Source organism: Mustela nivalis, assembly GCF_964662115.1.
Source record: "Mustela nivalis genome assembly, chromosome: 17".
Lineage (NCBI taxonomy): Eukaryota > Metazoa > Chordata > Mammalia > Carnivora > Mustelidae > Mustela > Mustela nivalis.
Genome location: NC_139036.1, coordinates 20,703,372 through 20,728,216, shown reverse-complemented (window position 1 = coordinate 20,728,216; position 24,845 = coordinate 20,703,372). Strand labels below are relative to the sequence as shown.

Genomic DNA, 24,845 nt, shown 5'->3' with positions numbered 1-24,845 from the left:
ACCTGCAAAGACTTTCTCCCAGTCTGTGTCTTGTTTTTATTATTTTACTTATTTTTTTTTTTAAAGTAAGCTTCAGGGGCGCCTGGGTGGCTCAGTGGGTTAAAGCCTCTGCCTTCAGCTCAGGTCATGATCCCAGGGTCCTGGGATGGAGCCCCGCATGGGGCTCTCTGCTCAGCAGGGAGCCTGCTTCCTACTCTCTCTCTGCCTGCCTCTCTGCCTCCTTGTGATCTCTGTCTGTCAAATAAATTAATAAATAAAATCTTTAAAAAAATAAAAATAAAAAAAATAAAAGTAAGCTTCATGTCCAACGTGAGGCTCAAACGCATGACCCCGAGATCAAGAATCACATTTTTTTTTAAGATTTATTTATTTATTTGACAGACTGTGAGAGAGGGAACACAAGCAAGCGTAGTCTGAGAGGGAGAAGGAGGCTTCCCGCTGAGTGGGGAGCTCAAAGCAGGGCTTGATCCCAGGGCCCTGGGATCATGACCACAGCCAAAGGTAGATGCTTACCAGCTGAGCCACCCAGGTGCCCCCTCCCCCCCCCTTTTTTTTTTTTGTAATTTAAAGATATCTAGTTGTTCCAACAACTAACTGTTGAGAAAAACTCTATCTTTTTTCCTTTGATTTACCTTTGCACCTCTGTCAGAGATCAAATGGCTATATTTAGTAGTGTGGGTCTATTTCCAGACTTTCTATTTTGTTCATTAATCTGCCAAACTATCCCTTCACCAATATCGCATGTCTTGCTTATTGTACTTCTTTAGTGAGTCTTGAAATTAGGCATTATGAATCTTCCAACTTTGTTGTCCTTTTTCAAAACCGTATTAGTTATCTTGGCTTCTCTGCCTTCCTATTATAAATTTACAGTCAGCTGTCAAAGACTTTTCTAAACCTTCCACAAGTGTTTATTTTTAGGTGGAAATAAGCTGCCTAGGATTACTTTAACAAAGATGATGGTGGTATTGTTCAGGTTAGAAATCTTATGTTTATTTATTTAAAATCTTTAAAAGATTTTATTTATTTATTTGACAGAGAGAGAGAGGCTACAAGTAGGCAGAGCGATAGGCAGAAGGAGAGGGACAAGCAGGCTCTCCACTGAGCAGAGAGCCCGATGCAGGGCTCAATCCCAGGACACAGGACACTGAAGGCAGACGCTTAACCAACTGAGCCTCTCAGGCACCCCATATGTTTATTTTTCAAGGTTCTGATTTTTACTTGCACAGCTGCTCCTAAGTTGTGCAGAAAAAAAATATATAGGGGAGACTGGCCGGCTGAGTCCATGAAGCATATGTCTCTTGATTTTGGGGTTGTGAGTTTGAGCCCCACGTTGGGTGTAGAGATGACTTACGATAAAACCTTAAGGGCGCCTGGGTGGCTCAGTGGGTTAAGCTGCTGCCTTCGGCTCAGGTCATGATCTCAGGGTCCTGGGATCGAGTCCCGCATCAGGCTCTCTGCTTGGCAGGGAGCCTGCTTCCCTCTCTCTCTCTCTCTGCCTGCCTCTCCATCTACTTGTGATTTCTCTCTGTCAAATAAATAAATAAAATCTTTTTTAAAAAAAAAAGATAAAACCTTAAAAAAATATATATCTTTAGAGTAAATAAACAAGGGCACCCAGGTGGCTCAGTTGTTAAGCGTCTGCCTTCTGCTCAGGTCATGATCCCATGGTCCTTGGATACAGACAAGCATTGGGCTCCCTGAAAGCCCGTTTCTCCCTCTCCCACTCCCCTGCTTGCGTTCCCTCTCTTGCTGTGTTCCTTTAAATAAATAAATAAAACCTTTAAATAAATAAAACCTTTAAAAAAATGAAGCAAATAACTAGGAAATAAATAAATGAATGAGTGAATAAGTATGGGCACCTGGGTGGCTCAAGTGTTTGCCTTTGGCTCAGGTCATGATCCCAGGGTCCTGGGATCAAGCCCCGCTTCAGGATCCCTGCTTGACTGAAAACCCTCTCCCACTCCTTTACCTGTGTTCCCTCTCTCTCTGTGTCCCTCTCTGTCAAATAAATAAGATCTTAAGGGACGCCTGGGTGGCTCAGTTGATTAAGCAGCTGCCTTCGGCTCAGGTCATGATCCCAGCGTCCTGGGATCGAGTCCCACATCGGGCTCCTTGCTTGGCGGGGAGCCTGCTTCTCCCTCTGCCTCTGCCTGCCACTCTGTCTGCCTGTGCTTGCTCGCTCTCTCTCCCTCTCTCTCTCTGACAAATAAATAAATAAAATCTTAAAAAAAAAAAAAAAAGCAAAACCCTTTAAAAAAATAAAGAAAAATACTTTGTATAAAGATATGTACTAATATATGGTACAGGAAGGTGGGGTGGAGCGCCTGGGTGATTCAGTCAGTTGAGCATTGGCCTTCAGCTCAAGTGGTGATCTCTAGGTCCTAGGATCAAGCCCCACTCCCAGCTCAGGAGTCGGCTTCTGTCCCTCCCCAAACTCCTCTGTTCTCGCACGTGCGCACGCTCTCTCTCTCTCAAATAAATAAAATCTTCAAGTATATTGTACATGGTACAATAAAGCTGAAAACCTAATTTTCCTAAAAGACATGCTATTTATTTCAAATAGTGAAAATAAAAATGTTGGGCCGCCTGGGTGGCTCAGTTGGTTAAGCGGCTGCCTTCGGCTCAGGTCATGATCTCAGGGTCCTGGGATGGAGCCCTGCATTGGGCTCTCTGCTCAGCTGAGAGCCTGCTTCTCTCTCTCCCTCTGCCTGCCACTCTACTTATTTGTACTCTCTCTGTCAAATAAATAAATAAATAAAATCTTTAAAAATAAATAAATAAAATAAAATAAAAATGTTAAACTTGTGTTTTTTTCTTATTTTCCTCTTTTTTTATGAGAGATTTTATTCATTTATTTGACAGAGAGAAAGCGAGAGAGCACAAGCGGGAGGAGTAGCAGAGGGAGAGGGAGAAACAGCTCCCTGCTGAGCAGGGAGCCTGATGCGGGGCTCTATCCCAGTACCCCAGGATCATGACCTGAGCCAAAGGCAGACTCTTAACTGACTGAACCACCCAGGCACCCCTCTTGCTTTTTTTTTTTTTTTTTTTTTCTTTTCCAAAGCTTTTACTTATTTGGGAGAGTGAGTGTGCACACATGCACACAAGCAGAGGGACAGGCAGAGGGAAAGAGAGAGAATCCTCAAGCAGATACCAGGCTGAGTACAGACCCCAACACAGGGCTCAATCCCAGGACCCTAAGATTATATGACCTGAGCCAAAGTCAGAGACGCTTAACCAACTAAGCCACCAAGACACCCCAAACTTCTTGTGTTTTACAAGCAATGGTCCCTCTGCTGTCAGTAACCTTACTTCATTCCTCATCTAATTCCTAAGTCATCCTTATCTTGCACATTCCTCCATCTACAAGGCTTTCCTGATTCCCCAAATACAGGTTAAAGGTTAACATGTTTCCACTGCACCCTGAGGTCCTCTAACATCACTCTTAATACATTGTATTCTGTAACTGACAGTTAACTTTGTTTCTCCCATCAGGACATAAACCCTGGATGGGCAGGAGTTAACTACACTAGCTACTTCTTAGTTCATAGCACAGAGCGGGCAATGCATAAATGTTTGTTTTGAATGATCTTTTGTTTTGAAAGACAGCAAGAAAGGAATAAAGCTGAAAATAGGATACCTTACTTTGCAGAAATACTGTAAAAGTTGCAGAAATACTGTAAAAGGAGTAATAGCAGCTTTTAAAAAGATCTTCAATAAATACAAGAATAAATGGAGGACAGACAGATTAAAAGCTAAACAGAAGACATAAGAAAACCATAATGTATGGACTTTATTTGACCACAGTTTTAAAAACCAGTTGAAAATTTATTGGTATAAAGGGGGAAATGTGAAAACTGGAAAATTGATCATATTAAGAAATGCTTGTTAGGGGAGCCTACCTGGCTCAATCGGTAGAGCGTGCAACTCTTGATCTCGGGGTTCTACATTTGAGCCCCACATTGTGTGTACAGATTACTTAAAATCCTAGAGTGCCTGGATGGCTCATTTGGTTAAGTGTCCAACTCTTGGTTTCAGCTCAGGTCATGATCTCAGGGTCCCAGGATCAAGCCCCCCGAGATGGGCTCTGGGCTCCGCAGGGAATCAACTAGAAATTATCTCCCTTTCCCTTTTCTTCTGCTCCCCATACCCCTCAGGAGTGCAGACACATGCTCGCTCGCTCTCTCTCTCTCCTAAAATAAATAAACAAAATCCTATAAATAAATAAATAAATAATAAAAATCTTTTAAAAAATGCTTGTTGGGGCACCTGGGTGGCCCAGGCGGTTAAATATCTGTCTTCCGATCAGGTAATTATCCTGGGATCCTGGAATTGGCCTTGGGGGTGGGGGGATCCTGGGCTCTGCCTGTGTCAGGCACCTTGCTCAGAAGGGAGCCTGTTTCTCCCTCTCCCCCTGCTGTACTCTTGTCTCTGTCAAATAAATAAATAAAACCTTTAAAAAAAATTTTTAAATGTTTGTTAATTTTTCTATGGGATTTTTCTTTTAGTCCTTATCTTTTAGAGATATATACAGAAATATTTGTTAATTTATGAAACTACAATTTGTTTAAAAATACCCAGGGTGGGTTAGTGGGTAGAAGAAACATAGATAAAACAAGACTGGCAATAGTTGACAATTACTGTAGCAGAATGATATGGATTCATGACATCGACATCTACTCTTGCATTTTTTTTTTAAGATTTTATTTATTTATTTGACAGAGAGAGACACAGAGAGAGAGGGAACACAAGCAGGGGGAGTGGGAGAGGGAGAAGCAGACTTCCTGCTGAGCAGGGAGCCTGATGCGGGGCTGGATCCCAGTACCATGGGATCATGACCTGAGCTGAAGGCAAACACTCAACAACTGAGCCACCGAGGCACCCTTACCCTTGTATTTATTTGAAAATCTCCATACTAAAGAGGTTAAAAAAAAAAAAAAAAAAAAAGCCTATCTAGAGAATTAATTTTTTCTTTAACCTTAAATCCCCAAAGAAAGGGAGAAAAAGAGATATGTGGGGAGTTAAGCCTTGAATCAAGTTGAGACCCTAGGGATGTCTGCAATTTCCAGCATTTGATTCTTCTGTCAAAGCCAGACATCCTGTTTAATGTCAATATTAAAAATGTTTAGCTAAAAATCAACCAACAGGGGCGCCTGGGTGGCTCAGTGGGTTGGGCCTCTGCCTTCGGCTCAGGTCATGATCCCAGGGTGCTGGGATCGAGCCCCACATCGGGCTCTCTGCTCAGCAGGGAGCCTGCTTCCTCCTCTCTCTCTGCCTGCCTCTCTGTCTACTTGTGATCTCTCTCTCTGTCCAATAAATAAATAAAATATTTAAAAAAAAAAAAAAAATCAACCAACAACTTTAGATACTCTGCATATTTCTTGCTTTCATAAAACATGTTTCTACTTTTATTTCAAAATCATGAACTACAAAAAAAGCATCTAAATCATACCAAACTGTCCTTCCAGACAGCAACAACAGCATGTGTATCTTTCACTTACCATCAGGTATATGTATTTCAGTGTTTTCAGTTCTTATATAACTGGTGAAAAAGCTATGGGGTAGCAGACAACTAGACAGTTTAGCTGGCTTGAATTCCTAATCACAACTCTGAACTAACCTGGCACTGGTTCAAAACTGTCCTGTGAACTTCAAACCAAATCTGCTGAGGGTCCAGTTCATAAAAACCATCTAGTTTCTAATCACAGGCATTCAGTGGAATAGATTCTTTTTTCCTCCACATTTATAACAGAACTGATGTTAGAAAAGGCGGTTTTCTGGGGCGCCTGGGTGGCTCAGTGGGTTAAGCCGCTGCCTTCGGCTCAGGTCGTGATCTCGGGGTCCTGGGATCGAGTCCCGCATCGGGCTCTCTGCTCAGGGGGGAGCCTGCTTCCCTCTCTCTCTGCCTGCCTCTCCATCTACTTGTGATTTCTCTCTGTCAAATAAATAAATAAAATCTTTAAAAAAAAAAAAAAAAAGAAAAGGCGGTTTTCTGAGAACCTGGCTTGTTCAGTTGGTAGAGCATGTAACTCTTGATCTCAGGATCCCCAAGCTCCACACTGGGTGTGGAGGCTACTTAAAAAAAAGTGGGGGGGGGGGTCCTGGGTGGCTCAGTTGGTTAAACATCTGCCTTCAGCTCAGGTCATGATCTCAGGGTCCTGCAATCCAGCCCCAGATCGGTCCAGCGCCAGACTGAGGTCCACATAGGGCTCCCTGCTCAGCTGGGAGCCTGATTTTCCCTCTCCCTCTGCCTGCAGCTCCACCTGCTTGTACTCTCTATCAAATAAATAAGTAAAATAAAATAGAAAGAAAGAAAAAAAAGCAAAGAAAAGAAGGAAGAGGGAGGGGAGGAGGGAAGAAGTAGGTAAGTGGGGGAAAGGGAAGGAAAGAAAGAGAAAGAAAATTTCACTGGAGAACCTGGCTGGCTCAGTTGGTAAAGTAGGCAACTCGATCTCGAGATCATGAGTTCAAGCCCCATGCTGGATGGGTACAGAAATTACATAAATGAATTTTTAAAAGGTTTTTTAAAAAATGGGAAAATGGGGCACCTGGGTGACTCAGTTGGTTAAGCATCTGCCTTAGGCTCAGGTCATGATGCGAGAACGTGGGAACAAGCCCTGTGTCGGGCTCCCTACTCAATAGGGAACCTGTTCTTCCCTCTCCCTCTGTCTCTCCTCTCTGCTCAAACAAGCATGCGTGAGTTCTCTCTCTCTCTCTCTCTCAAATAAATAGATAAAAAACAGATAAATCTTTTATTATTCTATAAATAGGTAACATCTTTTTCTAAACTTTCTTTAAAGATTTTATTTGTTTGAGAGAGAGCACAAGCAGAGGGGCAGTGGGAAAGGGAGAAGCAGACTCCCCGATGAGCAGAGAGCCCAAAGTGGGGCTTAATCCCAGAACTCTGAGATCATGACATGAGCCGAAGGCAGACACTTGACTGAGCCACTCAGGCTCCCCAAATCTTTTTTTTTTTTTTTTTTTAAGAAAACTAAGGGGCGCCTGGGTGGCTCAGTGGGTTAAAGCCTCTGCCTTCAGCTCAGGTCATGATCCCAGGGCCCTAGGATCAAGCCCCGCATCGGCCTCTCTGCTCAGTGGGGAGCCTGCTTCCTCCCCTCTCTGTCTGCCTCTCTGCCTACTTGTGATCTCTGTCAAATAAATAAATAAACTCTTTAAATAAATAAATAAATAAATAAGCTCTTAAATAAATAAATAAAAGGAAAACTAAGGAAAAGTATTACCACTGTATAAATTACTACTATAGAGAAGATACTTAGTACCACATTCCCATAAAGCCAATCCCTCCAGATGATGTGAATGAACATACAAAGCAACTGGACCACAGATGCACAGAGTAATCACACTGACTTTAACTCTTACTTATACTCTAATGATTTCTAGATCTGTATATCCACTTTAAACTTTTCGACTAAACTCAAGACCTAAATACCCAGAACCCTATTGGTCATTTGCTCCTGGATTTTCCTGACACCTCAAATCTAATATAACAAAATCAAACTCATTTTCCCTCGAATGTAACACTGTCTCACCCCTGTATTCCCCACCTTGGTCAATGACATTACCATCCACTTAGTTGCCCAAGCAAGCAATTTCAAATCCATCTTTCATAACTCCTTCTCCCTTACACACTCCCCTATATAAAGTCAGTAAGATCCTCCCCATCAGTTTCCTAAAAAGCTCTTTAACCTGCCTAGAGTTCCACCATTACTACTTTAATTGAGATCTTCAGTATCTCTAAAGTGATCATCACACTGGTCTCATAACCAATTAGTCTCCCTGCAACCAATTTCACCCTTCAAAATCTAACTACCACACTGCCAACAGTGTTAATTTTCTTAAACAGTGATCTGAACATGTTCCTTACCTGACTTAAAACTCTCCCATGATTCCCTAGTATCTACAAAATAAAATTCAGACCCCTCACCAAGGCCATCCACAACTGGGCTCCAACTCACCTTCCACCTCAATTCATTCCATTCCTTCCTCATGCCCCATTATCTAGCCACATTAAACCACTGGCTCACAGGTCCATACTCATATACCTCTGTGCCCTTGTGCAAGTTGTTCTCTGTATTTGAAACACTATCATCTCTAATCCTTTTTTGTTGAAGCAACCAAACTGTATTCATCCTTTAAAACCCAACTGACTCTGAGGCGCCAGGGTGGCTCGGTCCACTGAGCATCCGACTTTTGGTTTCAGCTCAGGCATGATCTCAGGGTCATGAGATGGTACCCCACACAGGGCTCCCAGCTCAGCACCGAGTCTGCTTGAGAGTCTCTCTCCCTCTCCCTCTGCCCCTTCCCCACTGCACACTCTCTCTCTCTAAAATATATTAAAAAAATAAAAAGTTTTGGGGCACCGGGGTGGCTCAATGGGTTAAAGCCTCTGCCTTCGGCTTGGGTCATGATCCCAGGGTCCTGGGATTGAGCCCCAAACAGGGCTCTCTGCTCCGCAGGGAGCCTACTCCTCCTCCCTCTCTCTCTGCCTGCCTCTCTGCCTACTTGTGATCTCTGTCAAATAAATAAATAAAAATCTTAAAATAATTTTTTTTTTAAATAAACACATTAGGGGTGCCTGGGTGGCTCAGTGGGTTAAGCCTCTGCCTTCGACTTGGGTCATAATCTCAGGGTCCTGGGATTGAGCCCTGCATCGGGCTCTCCCCCACTGGGGGTCTGATCCCCCTACCACCTATCTCTCCGCCTACTTGTGATCTCTGTCAAATAAATAAATAATACCTCTAAAAAAAATAAATAAGTGGTGCCTGGGTGGCTCAGTGGATTAAGCCTCTGCCTTCAGCTCGGGTCATGATCTCAGGGACCTGGGATCAAGCCCCGCATCAGGCTCTCTGCTCGGCAAGGAGCCTGTTTCCCACTCTCTCTCTGCCTGCCTCTTTGCCTGCTTGTGATCTCTCTGTCAAATAAATAAATAAAATCTTTAAAAATAAATAAACACGTTAATTAAGATCTTTCAAATAAAATGTGCACTCTAGAGTCACCTGGCTAGCTCAGTTGGTAGAGCATGCCACTCTTGATCTTGGGGTCATGAGTTCAAGCCCCACGATTAGCAATGATGATCATGGAGCCTTTAAAAAGTAAAATACACTCCTGGGCACCTGGGTGGTTCAGTTGGTTAAGCAACCGCCTTTGGCTCAGGTTATGATCCTGGAGTCCCACAATAGAGTCCCACATCGAGCTCCCTGCTCTTCAGGGAGTCTGCTTCTTCCTCTGACCCTTCCCCTCATGCGCTCTTCTCTCTCTCTCAAATAAATGAAATCTTTAAAAAATAAAATAAAATAAAATGCACTCCTTACAAATAAGGATTGTTATTCATATTTTAATTCCAGTGCCTAGCACAATGCCTAACATACAGTAGGCACTTCATCTGCTGAATTCGATTGCTGAAAGGATCAACTCCGACATTTTTTAATGAGACCAGGGACTAAAAAGTTTAAGACATTCAAACCTAGTTTTGGTTTACTGGTGAAAAGAAAAGACATCACACAAGCTTATGCTTATGCTATTTCTAGTGTTTCATATCTTCCCCTACTAGTTTCAGGTTTAGTTGCCAGAAAATTAGTAACTTAGTCTCTTAAAACACTCCTTAAATGATCTATATTTTCCCATGAAACAGTACAATACAATGCTATACTAAACCACCATTTTATAATTAAACCTCAAATCCAGTAACTTATTACCCGCCCTGTGTTAGAAACATTTTTAGGGGTGCCTGGGTAACTCAGTCCATTAAATGTATACTCGTGGTCTCAGCTCAGGTCTTGATCTCAGGGTCTTCACTGGCCTCCACACTGGGCATGGAGCCTACTTAAAAAATAAATAAGTTAAGGGCGCCTGGGTGGCTCAGTGGGCTAAAGCCTTTGCCTTCGGCTCAGGTCGTGATCTCAGGGTCCTGGGATCAAGCCCCACATCAGGCTCTCTGCTCAGCAGGGAGCCTGCTTCCCTTCCTCTATCTCTGCCTGCCTCTCTGCTTACATGTGATCTCTGGCTGTCTAACAAATAAATTTAAAATAAATAAAGAAATGAATGAATTTTTAAGGGCATTTGGCTCTAGCTGGCTCAGTTAGAACGGCATGTGATTCCTGATCTTGGGGTAATGAGTTTGAACCCCACACTGAGTACAGAGATTAAATAACTGAAACTTTAAAAAATAAATAAGTAAAATAAAAACAAATGCATTTCTATGGGGCACCTGGGTGGCTGAGTCAGTTAAGCATCTGCCTTTGGGCTCAGGTAAATATCCTGGAGTCCTGGGATGGAGCCCTGCATTGGGCTCCCTGCTCAGCAGGAAACCTGCTTCTCCCTCTCCCACTTCCCCTGCTTGTGTTCCCTCTCTCACTGTCTCTTGCTCTCTGTCAAATAAATAAATAAAATCTTTAGAAAAAATTTAATAAATGCATTTCTTTTTTTTTTATTTGATAGACAGAGATCACAAGTAGGCAGAGAGGCAGGCAGAGAGAGAGGAGGAAGCAGGCTTCCCGCTGAGCAGAGAGCCCAATGTGGGCTCAATCCCAGGACCCTGGGATCATGACCTGAGCCGAAGGCAAAGGCTTTAACCCACTGAGCCACCCAGGCGCCTCAATAAATGCATTTCTTAAAAGATTTTATTTAATTATTTGAGAAAAAGCTAGAGAGCACAAGCAGGGGGAGGGACAGTGAAAGAAGCAGATGCCCCACTGTGCAAGGGTGCCCAACTTGGGGCTCAGTCCCAGCATCCTGAGATCACAACCTGAGTCAAAGGCAGAGGCTTAACTGACTGAGCCAACCAGGCACCCCTAAATGCATTTTTAATAAAGATAATTTAGCATTTTTCCTCTTGGGTTGTATTTCCTGTCACTCCCCCTGCTTGTGCTCTCTAGCTCTAAAAGGGACATAATCAAGACCTTCAAAGGCACTGAAAAGACAGAAATAGATATTAAACACTTCTCTGCTGAGAAAGCATTCAACCTCTCACCATGAGTACAGTGACTTCACACTTATCCCTACTCTGGTCAGCTGTGAAGCTTCAACTCTTCCCCTGGCCACTTTGCTTCTCACACTACTCTCACTTCCCACTTTATTATATTAATATCATCTTTTTAGAGTTGCTATTATATTTTAGGAGTTGAAATCCAAGAATTAGGCTCATGTCTCTTCTGAAAATGTTCCAAGCTTCCTGTCCTGCTCTGCGACATTATACGATGTTACTCTGCCAAAATCTTAGCTCATTTCCTCCTCCTTCTTGTCCTGATATGGTGGTACACATCAATACTGCCTTCACCCTTCCCATTTTCAGACGTCACTGTCTGCTTGGAATGTCCTATCTTCCTTGTCCATCTCTGAGGGTATATCACACAGATTATGCAAAGAGCCTTTAATGACAATACCTGCACGCAGCCTTCCATTAACTCTTACAAGTTGCACTTCCCTCCAGTAGAGAACTTACTGTACTTCATCAATTCTAAGACATACTTTCCTTCCCATATTTCTCTGAAAACAGGACATACCTTACAAGTGATAGCATGTCAGTCTCATTAGCAGCATTTTTTCTTTCTTGTTAAAGTAATTATGAGCCTTACAATCACTGGCCCCACAGATTTGATTAAATAAGGTATTACATTCTATAATAATTACTTTATATACTTCTGTTTCCTCTGCCAAACTGTGAACTGGAAGGGCAGGGACTACATTATAAATATCTCTGACCAGCACAGATCTTGGCACAAAAAGAGCGTGCATCTGACAACACTAGCTGGATAGTATTTATTTAGCATTTACTAAGTATTAAGTACTATCCTAAATGTTTTACATGTACTAACACATTTAACCCTCATAACAACCTGTGCAGTAAGTATTGTTATTATAGATGAAGAAACTGAGGTAAAGAAATATAGGTAAGCTCATTCAAAGACAAAGTGGCAGAAGATTTGAACTCAAGTTTGCTGATTATGATTTATATTGGAGGTTATCATTTTTCCATTCAGCAAATTTTTTTTTAAGATTTTATTTATTTATTTGACAGACAGAGATCACAAGCAGGCAGAGAGAGAGGAGGAAGCAGGCTCCCTGCAGAGCAGAGAGCCCGATGCGGGGCTCGATCCCAGGACCCTGGGATCACAACCTGAGCCTAAGGCAGAGGCCCTAACCCACTGAGCCACCCAGGCGCCCCAAAGCAAATATTTTTTTAAAGATTTATTTGAGGGGCGCCTGGGTAGCTCAGTTGTTAAGTCTCTGCCTTTGCCTTGGGTCATGATCCCAGGGTTCTGGGATTGAGCCCCACGTCAGGCTCCCTGCCCAGGTAGGAAGCCTACTTCTCCCTCTCCCACTCCCCCCACCCCGCTTGTATTCCCTCTCTCACCATCTCTCTCTGTCAAATAAATAAGTAAAATCTTAAAAAAAAAAAAAGATTTAATTGAGTGAATGAGAGACAGAGCACAGCCAAGAAAGCCAAGGGAGGGACAGAGGGAAAGGAAAAGAATCGCAAGCAGACTCCCCATTGAGTACTGGGGGAGGAGGGGCAGCTCAATCTCACAATCCTGAGATCATGACCTGAGCAGAAATCAAGAGTCAGACACTTAACTGACCGAGCCATCCAGGTGCCCCGCCCCACCATTTGGCAAATATTTAATGAGCAATTACTCTGGGGCAACTATGCACTCTGCCAAACACTGGTAAGCAAAACCTGGTCCTCAGAAGGTTACAATGAATCATATAAACATTCTTGAATCCTTCACCCTCCAAACATCAGAACCCACCACAAATTCACTAAATTAATCTGCTTTCCTCTTTACTTTTCCTTGTTAACATCTTCCCATACAGCCCTCCTTTAAAGTCTTTAGCGCTCTATCAAGAGCCAAACAACTGACAAAAAAAGAACAAAAAAACCTTTGTGCTCAATTATCAGCAGCTGTGAAAATATCACAAAAGACACTTCAGTTAAGGAATGGGTGGCAAAATCAAAAGGGCCATAAAGGAACAAAGATTCTGTTCACAAGCAAATATTCAAAGTAAAAGAAAGGTAAAAACACCATAATTTTGTTTTTAAATAGACCGTTTTAAAAACTTTTCCCCTGGGGCACCTGGGTGGCTCAGTGGTTAAGCCTCTGCCTTCGGCTCAGGTCATGATCTCAGGGTCTTGGGATAGAGCCCCCAGCGGGCTCTCTGCTCAGTGGGGAGCCTGCTTCCCCCTCTCTCTCTCTGCCTGCCTCTCTGACTACTTGTGATTTCTGTAAAATAAATAAAGAAAATCTTAAAAAAAAAAAAAAAAAAACTTTTTCCCTGGGGCACCTGGGTGGCTCAGTTGGTTAAGGGTCCCGTGCTTGATCTAGAGTCGTGAGTTCAAGCCATGAGCTGGGCTCGATGCTAGGTGTGGAGCCTACCAAGTAAACAGATAGATAGTTTTCCCCAGAGGCATGAGATGCTTTTTTAAGTATTATTAATTTGGAGGTGCCTGGGTGGTTCAGTCGTTAAGCATTTGTCTTTGGCTCAGGTCATGATACCGGGGTCCTGGGATTAAGCCCCCTGTTGGGCTCCCATCTCTTCAGGAAGCCTGCTTCTCCCCCTCCCACTCTCCCTGCTTGTGTTCCCTCTCTATTTTTTTATTTTTAAGAGTTGTTGTTTGTTTGTTTGTTTGTTTTTTGGTTAAAGATTTTATTTATTTATTTGACACAGAGATCACTAAGTAGGCAGAGAGGCAGGCAGAGAGAGGAGGAAGCAGGCTCCCTGACAAGCAGAGAGCCCAATGCGGGGCTCGATCCCAGGATCCTGGGATCATGACCTGAGCCAAAGGCAGAGGCTTTAACCCACTGAGCCACCCAGGCGCCCCTTGTGTTCCCTCTCTTGCTCTCTCTCTCTCTGTGTCAAATAATAAAATCTTTATTTTTTTAAAGATTATTTATTTATTTATTTGACAGAGATCACAAGCAGACAGAGAGGTAGGCAGAGAGAGAGGGGGAAGCAGGCTCCCCACCGAGACCGAGCAGACAGCCCAAAGTGGGGCTCAATCCCAGCATCCTGGGACCATGACCCGAGCCGAAGGCAGAGGCTTTAATCCACTGAGCCACCTAGGTGCCCCTAAAGTCCTTTTTTTTCAAGATTTTATTTATTTATTTGACAGAGAGATCGAAAGTAGGCAGAGAGGCAGGCAGAGAGAGGGGGGAAGCAGGCTCCCTGCTGAGCAGAGAGCCTAATGTGGGTGTCTATCCCAAGACCAAGAGAAGAAGGCAGAAGGCAGAGGCTTAACCCACTAAGCCACCCAGGCACCCCAAATAAATAAAATCTTTTTAAAAAAGTATTACTTTTATCAGGATAGAGGCGCCTGGGTGGCTCAATTGGTTAAGTATCTGCCTTTGGCTCAAGCCATGATCCCAGGGTCTTGGGATCAAGCTCCACTGAGCAGGGAGCCTGCTTCTTCCTCTCTTCCCTGCTACTGCTCTCTCTACCTCTAATAAATAAATAAAATTTTAAAAATTTTTTATCAGAATAAAAATGAGGTAGTAACCATTAATTCCTTTTATTTTAGCACTTGCTACCTCAGAGATTCATGGGAAGTTCTTATGTCTCCACTTTGTTTCATTGTTGTTAGAATATTTTATTTTTATTTTTTAACTCTTTAAAAAATCTTTTTTAAAAGTGGCAGAAGCAGCCTGCCTGCCAAGCAGAAGCCTGATGTGGGGCTTGATCCCAGGACCCTGGGATCATGACCTGAGCTGAAGACAGATGCTTAACAACTGAGCCACCAGGCGCTCCAATTTTATTTTTTTTCCTTTTTTTTTTTTTTAAAGATTTTATTTATTTATTTGACCAAGAGAGATGACAAGCAGGAAGAGGCAGGCAGAAAGAGAGGAGGAAGCAGGCTCCCCGCTGAGCAGAGAGCCCGATGCGGGGCTCGATCCCAGGACCCTGAGATCATGACCCGAGCCGAAGGCAGCGGCTTAACCCACTGAGCCAGCCACCCAGGCGCCCCTGTTTTTTCCTATTTTTTTTTAAAGATTCATTTATTTTGGGACACCTGGGTGGCTCAGCCAGTTAAGCATCTGCCTTTGGCTTGGGTCCTGGGATCGAGCTCCACATCATGCTCCCTGCTCAGTAGGGAGCCTGCTTCCCCCTCTCCTTCTGCTAGTCTCTCTGCTTGTGGTCTCTCACTCCCTCTGTCAAATAAATGAATGAAATATTCCAAAAAATTAAAAAAAAAAAAAACACAAGGATTTACATATTTATTTGAGAGACAGCATGCAAGCACAAGCAAGAGGGGCAGAGGGAGAGAAAGAGAAAGCATCCCAAGCAAACTGGCCGCTGACCACAGTGCAGGGTTTGATATTAGGACCCTGAGACCATGACCTGAGCTGCAACCAAGAGTCAGACCCTTAATGGACTGTGCCACCCAGACAACCCTTTACATCCCCACTTTAGACAGACTGATCAAACAACAGTTAATCAAAGCTCTGACCATGCCTTTTCTCTTCCCCAGGGGAAGCCTCTCCGTTTGGTCACAGTCATCTACTACATAAAAATAACCACAAATAGGAAAAAGAAAAGAGAGAAGGACAGGAAATTCTCATCACAGCTGAACAAACCTCTATCATTTTAACATAACACAGACAGCATTATGGACTTGTTTGAACCAATGGAAATTTCCAGTAGAGGGAAAAATACATTACCAAAATTAAAAATAAATGCCCAATTATTAAAATAAAATAAGACAGCTAGGCCAGCTCTAACATTTTATACCTCTACTTCATCTTCGTGTGTAAGTCAAAACAGAAGAAATTTGTACTCTGTAAATGACCTATGACAAGAGTAACAAGTGCTTTTAAAAAAAAAAAATACCCTCTAAAACAAAAACAAACAAAAAATAATCGGTGTTATGGATACTTATTGGAAGAACCAAAGAACTAGAGCAAAAAATTAAAAATAATATATACTGTGCATTTCCAGGAAAGAGAGGTAAAACACGTTCTACCAGAAGGAGAAGTTAAAGACAATTAGGGTTCATTTCCCCCATTCCTATAAAATAATTCACTGTTCTTATCTGTGAATCTTCAAGGATCTAGTACAGCCACTCCCTACCCTTGCTCAGACGAAAGACAAATCACTAATTTCCAAAAGGCCTCGCCATTTCAAGCTTTCAATCAATCTTCATAGCCAGAAAAGCTGAAGCATCAGCTTCTGTCTCCTTCTGTCCTTTTGAAAAAAGTTTCACCTCTTCCAAAAGCCGTGGCCAAAAAGCCATTTTCTCTCTCTAGAAGCACAAGGTTTAATGCTGTCCTCTGCTTTGTCTACCCTAAATAACAACAAGAAAAACAACAAAGCCTCAGGAGTGCTCCTTCAGCCTCTCAGAAAAGAACCAGCCACCTCCTGGGCTCTAGCACAGCTGCCTCTGTCTTTCTCAGAGAGACACTCCACCCTGAAGGTTCCACAGGCAGGATAACAAAAAGTGGGAGCTGAAAAGCTGCTATATGCGTATCTGACCTCCAGAATAGAGACTGGGACCTAGGGCAGCCAGAAACTCCCTTGCAAAAGAAAACTTTTTCACAATTTAAAAATAACAAATTGTATTTGCACATCCCTCATTGTGCAGCCCTCCCAGCTTGTGTCAAACTAGTTTTCTCCACTCTTAATAAAGTACATTGGTACCAGCTGTGTTACAAGTCAAGCGACGTGAGTGAGCTATGTTCTGAAAGCATTTAACAGATTGGCCCTCCATTCTCTATTTCCTTCCTCTTGAGTAGGAGCTACACACCATTTGTAAAAATGCCCAAGAGTATGGTATTTTTCCTACACAAGTCTGATGGCTAATTAGTCACATCACAAACTGGTATTTTTTGCACATGATCTACCGAGCCTACGTAGAACGGACATATGTGCCTACTGGGGTTTTACAAACAATATGCTTCGCCTTGACAAAGAAATCAATCATTCTACTAATGACGGTAAGGTAATATTGCTGGTGATACAGTACCATCGGCATAGCACCTACAATTTACAGTTTTCATACACAATCTCAATCACATACAAGATCCTTGAAATAGCCCACTGAACCACTGCATCTTTCAGAGGTTCAGAAAGGTTAAGTGGGACCTGCCCAAGGTTATCTATCAGCTTTATCAATGGTGGACGTGGTTTCGAACCTGTCAGACTCTAAGCCCCTAGCTTTTTTCTCTAGATCCCTCCCAGCTTTAAACGGAGGGCTCCTGACTCCCATCCTCCACCCAGAAAAGCCCATGACTCCGGACGACCGGCCCTTGCCTGCCTGGATCAGAGTTAGCTTCTTCAGCTCCGGCAGGGCTTTCATCCTCCACCACCCTCCCCCCGCGACCATTCTCTGAAAGAAGCGGAAAGGGAGAGGCGACCGAAAGCTCCTGGGGGAAGGGACGATGACAAACGGGGAAGCGCGGGACACTGCCCCTGCCGTGGGCTCCTTCACTCTGCAGCACTCACCTCCTTCCCTTCGCCAAGCTGTCCAGCCCTGGCGCGGGCGATCCGACCACCTATGCCCCAAATTCTTCCATCATCACCTCAAACTGTCCCTCCCCCACGCCCCTTCGCCTCCGACAGGCAGAGCCCACCCCCCTGCTAAGTCGAGGTATCCTTCCACCAGGCCACCCCTCTTCTCTCCCGCCGCCCACCCCTCTTCCACCATTACTCACTGTCGGTGACTGGGCCCGGCCCTCATGGCTGCTCCGTTGCCGCCCGCCGCCGCCACCGCTGCTCCACGCCCGGCCCCTCAGTAGCCGCCGCCGCCGTCGGGACTCGCCGGGAGCCGCTCATGCGCCTGCGCAGCCTGGAGTACCGGGGCCCTCTACCGAAGCCCGCGCTTGCGCAGCCCGCGCCGAGGCGTCTTCTTCAGTGCCTGATGTCCTGGACCCCTGGGTTTCAGGTGGACATGGCTGCTGCCCTCGAGGACTGGTTAGGCTTACAGGCTGTGGCGGCTGACCCCAGGTCCAAGGCCTCTGGATTACCTTGCCTAGGTTACTAACGCTTGGACCGCGATGCTCGTAAGGAACCATAGACATAATGACACTTTTAAGATTCTAGATCCTACTTACCCTTAAAGGCCTGAATGCAGGTGCTCTGAGGTGACTGATAATGAACTTGGGATTTCTTTCAAGAAGACGATCACATCTAGAATACACGGGGGCTAATGGTGTAAGAGGCAGCTTTTACATCCCTGAATATACTACGGGCCAGGAGGTGCTCAGAAGCCCCAAGGATCTTGGCAAGGCGGTGACCACACCAAAACTTCTTTGGGGCACTGCTAAATCAGTCTGTTTATCAAGCGCATACTGTTTATTGGACAAAAATGTTCTAGGCATCTCCTATGTGCCATCAAGGGACCTGAAGGCTAATAGTCCCCTACTTTCCAGCTCTCACTATGAAGCCTGGCCCTTGTGTAAATGTTTAAACAAAAACTAGACCTTTATCCCATGGAAACCCAACCATCAGCTCCTAGACCACTGTGCTGCCTTGGCATAGCCAAACAACAGACTAGGCTTAATTGAATCTTGGAAATTCACTACATACTTGACAGCGGAGGGCAGTGCACTGCAGTAGAAAGGAAGAGGAGACACAGGAATAAACTCTCTACTTATAACCATGACCCCCATCCCATCTCCAGCCCAGTCTTCCCTCTACAGTTCAGAGTTTGGAAATCTCAGAACCAAGATATAATGTAAGGCAAAAGAAGATCAAAGAAGAGAAGGGGAAGGCGGGGGAGCAGTTCCATTCTTTCTGTGAAAGGTGTTAAATTCTTTGTACTTTGGGGGAAAGCAAAAGCTACTCCTAATGCCAGGATCTGATATGAATGTTTAAACTTTTAAGATTAAGGAAATTTTTTCCTCATTTTGGAAAGAAGCAAGAATAGGCCCAACAGTAAAGTTTGAGAATGTTAAAAATGGAGTGTCACTAGTATTTTTTTTAAAAGATTTTATTTATTTATTGGACAGAGAGAAATCACAAGTAGATGGAGAGGCAGGCAGAGAGAGAGAGAGAGGGAAGCAGGCTCCCTGCCGAGCAGAGAGCCCGATGTGGGACTCGATCCCAGGACCCTGAGATCATGACCTGAGCCGAAGGCAGTGGCTTAACCCACTGAGCCACCCAGGCGCCCTCACTAGTATTTTTTATTACAGATTATTAATTAAAAATGCATATGGGGCGCCTGGGTGGTGCAGTCAGTTAAACGTGTGACTCTTGGCTTTGGCTAGATGGTGATCTCAGGATCGAGAGATCAAGACCCTCATGGGGCTCCACACTCAGCATGGAGTCTGACTGAGATTCTTTCTCTCTCTCTCCCTCTGTCCCTCCTGCTCATTCTCCTCCCTCTCTCTAAAATAAATAAGTCTTTTTAAAAATATATATAATAGAATTCTCAAGTCACTAAGAAATTAAGGCACCTAGGAACTGAAGGATTTTTTACTTATCAGATGCATGTGACTTTTACATACATAGCTATATGTTGCTGTGGGAAAACACTGTACAGATAGCATAATTCAGTTCCCAGAAAAGCAAATCTACACAAAAGTGCTTGCCTCATATATGAAGTGTCTCCCAATCTCTTGACATACATAGAGTAAGATGCAACTGCTGACAGAGTAGGGTGGTGGGGCCCAGGACCAATCCCATAAGCTAGCTCCTGACTTGGAAGAGTTGTCTTTACTTGCAAAAGTATTACCCTTTGGAACAAGAACACATTTGGCACCATGGGGAAATCTAAGAGCCAGAGGGAGGAAGAATTAATATTGATACTATGTGCAGATGAATGGATGTGTTTAAAAAAAAAAAAAAAAGCCAAAGCTGACCCTGAAGTTTCCAGGAACTGTATTTTCCTAATTCTACCACCACATGAAGTCCTCTGTTGGAATCTACGTGATAATGACATATCTTTTTTGTTTAGTTTTGTTTATTTGTTTATTAAAGTTATCTCTATATCCAGTGTAGGGCCTGAACTCACGACCCCAAGATCAAGAGTTGCACATTCTTCCAACTGAGCCAGCCAGGTGCCCCAACAGCAGACATGAACCATACGGGTCTCCTGAACTATTTCCCTACTTGAATTTCTTTATTTATATGGATTTATTTATTAAGCTCATTTACTTATTTATTTTTAAGTAATCTCTATAGAGCTCCTGAGTGGCTCAGTCGTTAAGTGTCTGCCTTCGGCTCAGGTTACAATCCTAGGGTTCTAGGATCAAGCCCCACATTGGGCTCCCTGCTCAGTGGGAAGCCTGCTTCTCCCTCTCCTACACCCCCTGCTTGTTTTCCCTCTCTCACTGTGTCTCTGTCAAATAAATAAAATCTTTAAAAACTCTACACTCGATGTGGGGCTCAAACTCATAATCAAGAGTCCAGCCAGCCAGGCTCCCCAAACTACTTGAATTTCTTACCAAGGGCAGAACCGCAGACTTTTTTTTTCCTGCCAAGTATCGACACACTATATCAGATGATAATCATTCAGAGAACCACCCCTACTCCATTTTCAGACCCTGTGATTTGGATGAGGTCACTCTGGGCATAGAGCACATTTACATAACCCAGACCTAAGTCATTCAGCGCATAACATTCTCTAAGCTACAATCATTGTTTCAGGAATGGGCATGTAACCCCGTCAGAGCCAAAATGCACATGGAGAACGTTCCTTCAGGGGAAATCTGTTGCTCTTTCCAACTAAAACCAGATGTGAGAACAAGATGCTGCAGCCATGTTGACACCACAAAGGTATGCCAATCTATCTATAGAAAGATATAATTTATTCACTCACTGAACAAAAATTTAATGAGTACCCATGATGTGTTAGACACTGTTGTAGGTGTTGGAGATACAACAGTGAGTAGTAATATGTATTGTCCTTGACCCCATAGAACTTACAGTCTAGTAGGGGACATCTAATAACAACAACAAACACTTGAATAACATTTATTATGTGTCAAGCACTGTTCTAAGTCCTTTATACATATCAGTTCTTTTCATCATCACATCCCTATCCCTATTTTATAGATAAGGAAATTGAAGGAGAGAGAACTAACTTGCCCTGGTCACACAGTAAATAATGGAACCGAAAATCAAACCCAGGATATCTGGCTCAATAATTTAAAAAAAAAAAAAAATTTTATCTGGGGTGCCTGGGTGGCTCAGTGGGTTGGGCCACTGCCTTTGGCTCGGGTCATGATCTCAGGGTCCTGGGATCGAGCCCCGCATCAGGCTCTCCGCTCGGCGGGGAGCCTGCTTCCTCCTCTCTTCTCTGCCTGCCTCTCTGCCTGCTTGTCATCTCTCTCTGTCAGATAAATAAATAAAATGTTAAAAAACAAATAAATAAATAAATAATATTTTATTTATTTATTTGACAGAGAGAGAGAAAGATCACAAGCAGAGAGGGGCGGGGGGGGGAGCAGGCTCCCTGCTGAGCAGAGAGCCCCATGCGGGGCTTGATCCTAGGACCCTGAGATCATGACCTGAGCCGAAAGCAGAGGCTTAACCCACTGAGCCACCCAGGCGCCCCTTAATAATATATTTTTTTAAGATTTTATTTATTTATTTGACAAAGAGAGAGAGATCACAAGCAGGCAGAGAGAGGGGGAAACAGGCTCCCTGCTGAGCAGAGAGCCAATGCGGGGCTCGATCCCAGGACCCTGAGATCATGACCTTAGCTGAAGGCAGAGGCTTAACCCTCTGAGCCACCTAGGCGCCCCTGGCTCAATAATCTTTGTGCTCAATCAAGATATTATAAACTGGGGCGCCTGGGTGGCTCAGAGGGTTAAGCCTCTGCCTTCAGCTAAGGTCAGGATCTCAGGGTCCTGGGATCGAGCCCCGCATTGGCTCTCTGCTTGGCAGGGAGCCTGCTTCTCCCTCTCTCTCTCTGCCTGCCTCTCTGCCTACTTGTGATCCCTGTCTGTCAAATAAATAAATAAAAATCTTAAAAAAAAAAAAGATATTATAAACTGTCTTATCATAGGAGGGGAAGAAAAAAAATAAGCATCCTCAGAGAGAATTTAATCAGTCATGGAAGGAACAACCAAAGGAGACACCTGGAAGTGGGAAAGAATACCAGGCAGTTGGGAGACTGAAAAAAATTCAGTTAAGCTGAAAAAGAGGAATGACAAGAGTTGCGACTAGTGGAGGCGTGTGGCTGACTCAGTCCAAAGAGTCCCACGTTGAATGTAGAGACTACTAAAAATAAATAAACTTTTTAAAGAAGCAAAACAAAGAGAGAGGAATCTAGCAAAGTAAGCCGGAGCCACGTTACTTTACACTTTTTTCTGAGGACAGTGAAGCAAGGGAGGGACTTGTTCAGATTGGGGCCATGAGGGGTTGGTAAGACTGTGAAGACTCTTGGCGATGCTCCTATAGCATTTCAGGCATACAAGAAAATCATTGCAGGTAGTGATAAATGCTGTGAGAAAAGGACATTTAAACTGAGACCTGAATAGGAAACAGAAGCCAAATCTTGAACCTAGGAGGCAGGAGCAGCAGATATAAAGGCCTTGGGGCAGAAATTAGCTTGATATATTCAAAAAATGATGGGAAGAGGGATGGCTCTCCCTCGCTCTCAAACAAATAAATAAAATCTTTTTTTTTAAGGTTTTATTTACTTATTTGACAGAAGCACACACAGAGAGAGTGCACAAGTAGGGAGAGCCACAGGAAGATGGGGAGGGAGAAGCATGCTTCCCACTGAGCAGGGAGACCTATGCAGGACTCAATCCTAGGAACCTGGAACCTTGAAAAAAAAAAAAAAAAAGCCGGGGTGGGGAGGCAGAGGGAGAGTAAGAAATGGACTCCTCACGGAGCAAGGAGCCCAAGACAGGGCTCAATCCCGGGACCCTGGGATCATGACCTGAGAGAAAGGCATACACTTAACCCACTAAGCTACCCAGGCATCCGGAAATCAAGCATTTTTTAAATAAATGCTGATGAGAGGAATACAGTACAGAGAGAAATTGTCTCTATAGAAAAGAAAGATTAAAACAATTAGCTTTAAGATAAGGACATTTATTGAAAGCCTCCATTGTTCTAAATCCTAGATTCAAATGAACACATGGTATTAGGTAGACGTGTTTATCATTTTCTTCTTCATTTTACAGATGACAAAACTGACATTTGGAAAGTTGAAATAACTTGTCCAAACTCGCACAGCTAAGTGGCAAGTTGACATACGAACCAGCGCAGTCTATTTCATTTGATTAGCCTCTCCTAATCTCACAAAATACATTTCCCTACAATATCCTTTGAGGGAAAATCTGGGGGAAAGAAGAGAATTAACAAAGCACTTTGACACATTTCCTCTAAGTTTTTGTGTTATCCCAGGTATTCTTCCAAGGTGTTCTCTATTGCCAATGCTGTAGTACTTGGTATGTGTCCTTTGGATGATTTTGCATTTATTTAATTAAGTTCTTCAACCACCATTTAACCTGATATTGCCTTTCAACCTAATTACAGTTGAAATGGCATTTCACCTTACTCTCCATGCAAGATTCATATTTTTCTGGTTGCCAGCTGCCCTGCATTAAGTGGTATTTTGTTCTTTGGGCACCCATATGCCCAAAGAACATCCAGAATATCATGTTCCAGAAAGGTTGTTTCTTCTGCTAATAGAGCAAGCAGCCTAAAAGCTGGAGCCTGGCGCCATTTGCAAACCATCAGTGCATTTAGATGCCCAGTCTCTGTCAATCCTGTGTCATTCAGAGCTATTCTGAACACTCAGCCTCCACTCCAACCACAGCCCAGTCAATTGGTTCCATCCTCCCAACAATTCTCCTCTCTCTGTCCTATACCAACTATTTTCTCCTCTCTACCTGGTCATTGCCATGAGCAAACAAAAATATTTGATCTTAAAAACGAAAAAAATATTTTCTTAACCCCACTTCTCTCCCCCTCTTCTGTTACCCCTCCCTTTTGCTCTGCTCCCCTGGAAAGATGCGTATATATTTTTTTCCCCTGGCTTTTCTCAATTACCTCTCCTCTCATTCTCGCTCTATTTTTAAAGATTTTATGTATCTGAGAGAGAGAGATAGAGCATAGCAGGGGGAGCAGCAGGTAGAGGGAGAGAGAGTAGCAAGCCTCCCACTAAGCAGGGAGACCCATAGAGGGCTCCATCTCAGGACCATGGGATCATGACCTGAGCAGAAGGCACACACTTAACCGACTGAACCATCCAGGCACCCCTCTCTCTTTTAAGTAAACTCTACACCCAACCAAACACTGGACTCAAATGCACAAGCCTGAGATCAGGTGCTGCATCTGAACCAGACAGTCGCCCCATCTTTCATTCTGTCTTTAGGTTTTCACCTAGACCATGCTACCTGAGCTGTCAGGTGTCTCTGTCTCTGTCTGTCTCTCTCTCTCTCTCACACACACACACACACATACACACAGCCTCCAGGACATAACTCCTGTGACACAGATTTTTGTCCATTTTCTTAATTCAACACTTCTCTCTCAATTTCAAGAGTGATGTGATTGAGAGACCTCAAGGATGATTAAGGGTTAAAGAGCACAAAGGGCAATCTGGGAGACTATAGCTGACTACGCAGCTTCTCCTCCCTTCTGCTTTTTTCTCGGAAATGACTGGCCTTAGGGAGAAAATAGTAACGGAGGTCCATAGATGGGAAATAGGATCTATTTCTCCTCAGGAGCACCGACCCAGGGAGTACTCCCTACAGGAGGCTCACATAAAGCAAAGGTGCAGACTGTCGGAAAACGCGACCCACCGCTAGAACAAGCCAGGGAGATACTGGGAGAGAATCTGAAAGCCTGAAACCAGAGAGAACTAAAAAGGCACCCATTCCGAAGTCAGAAGCTAAGAGGAAAAAATAAAATAAATTCTGCCGCTTGGCCTCATG

The 24,845-nt window shown here is 43.8% G+C and overlaps 2 protein-coding genes across 5 annotated transcripts in view; both read right to left on the bottom strand.

Annotated features, from left to right (window-relative positions):
• Positions 1–17,876, bottom strand: part of FAM222B (family with sequence similarity 222 member B) — an 82,103-nt gene extending 64,227 nt beyond the window's left edge. For 2 of the 4 annotated variants that reach the window (XM_082707125.1, XM_082707127.1), the window contains exon 1: positions 17,661–17,800. Coding sequence is in view for 1 of the 4 variants with exons in the window: in XM_082707127.1 (XP_082563253.1) it covers positions 17,661–17,686 (26 nt within the window). In the remaining 3 variants the exon portion in view is untranslated. Of the gene's footprint in view, positions 1–17,660 lie in introns of all 4 variants that reach the window. The other 2 variants (XM_082707124.1, XM_082707128.1) reach the window with 2 other exon arrangements.
• Positions 1–24,845, bottom strand: part of ALDOC (aldolase, fructose-bisphosphate C) — a 1,020,901-nt gene that overhangs the window by 229,366 nt on the left and 766,690 nt on the right. The gene's annotated exons all lie outside the window — the stretch shown is intronic.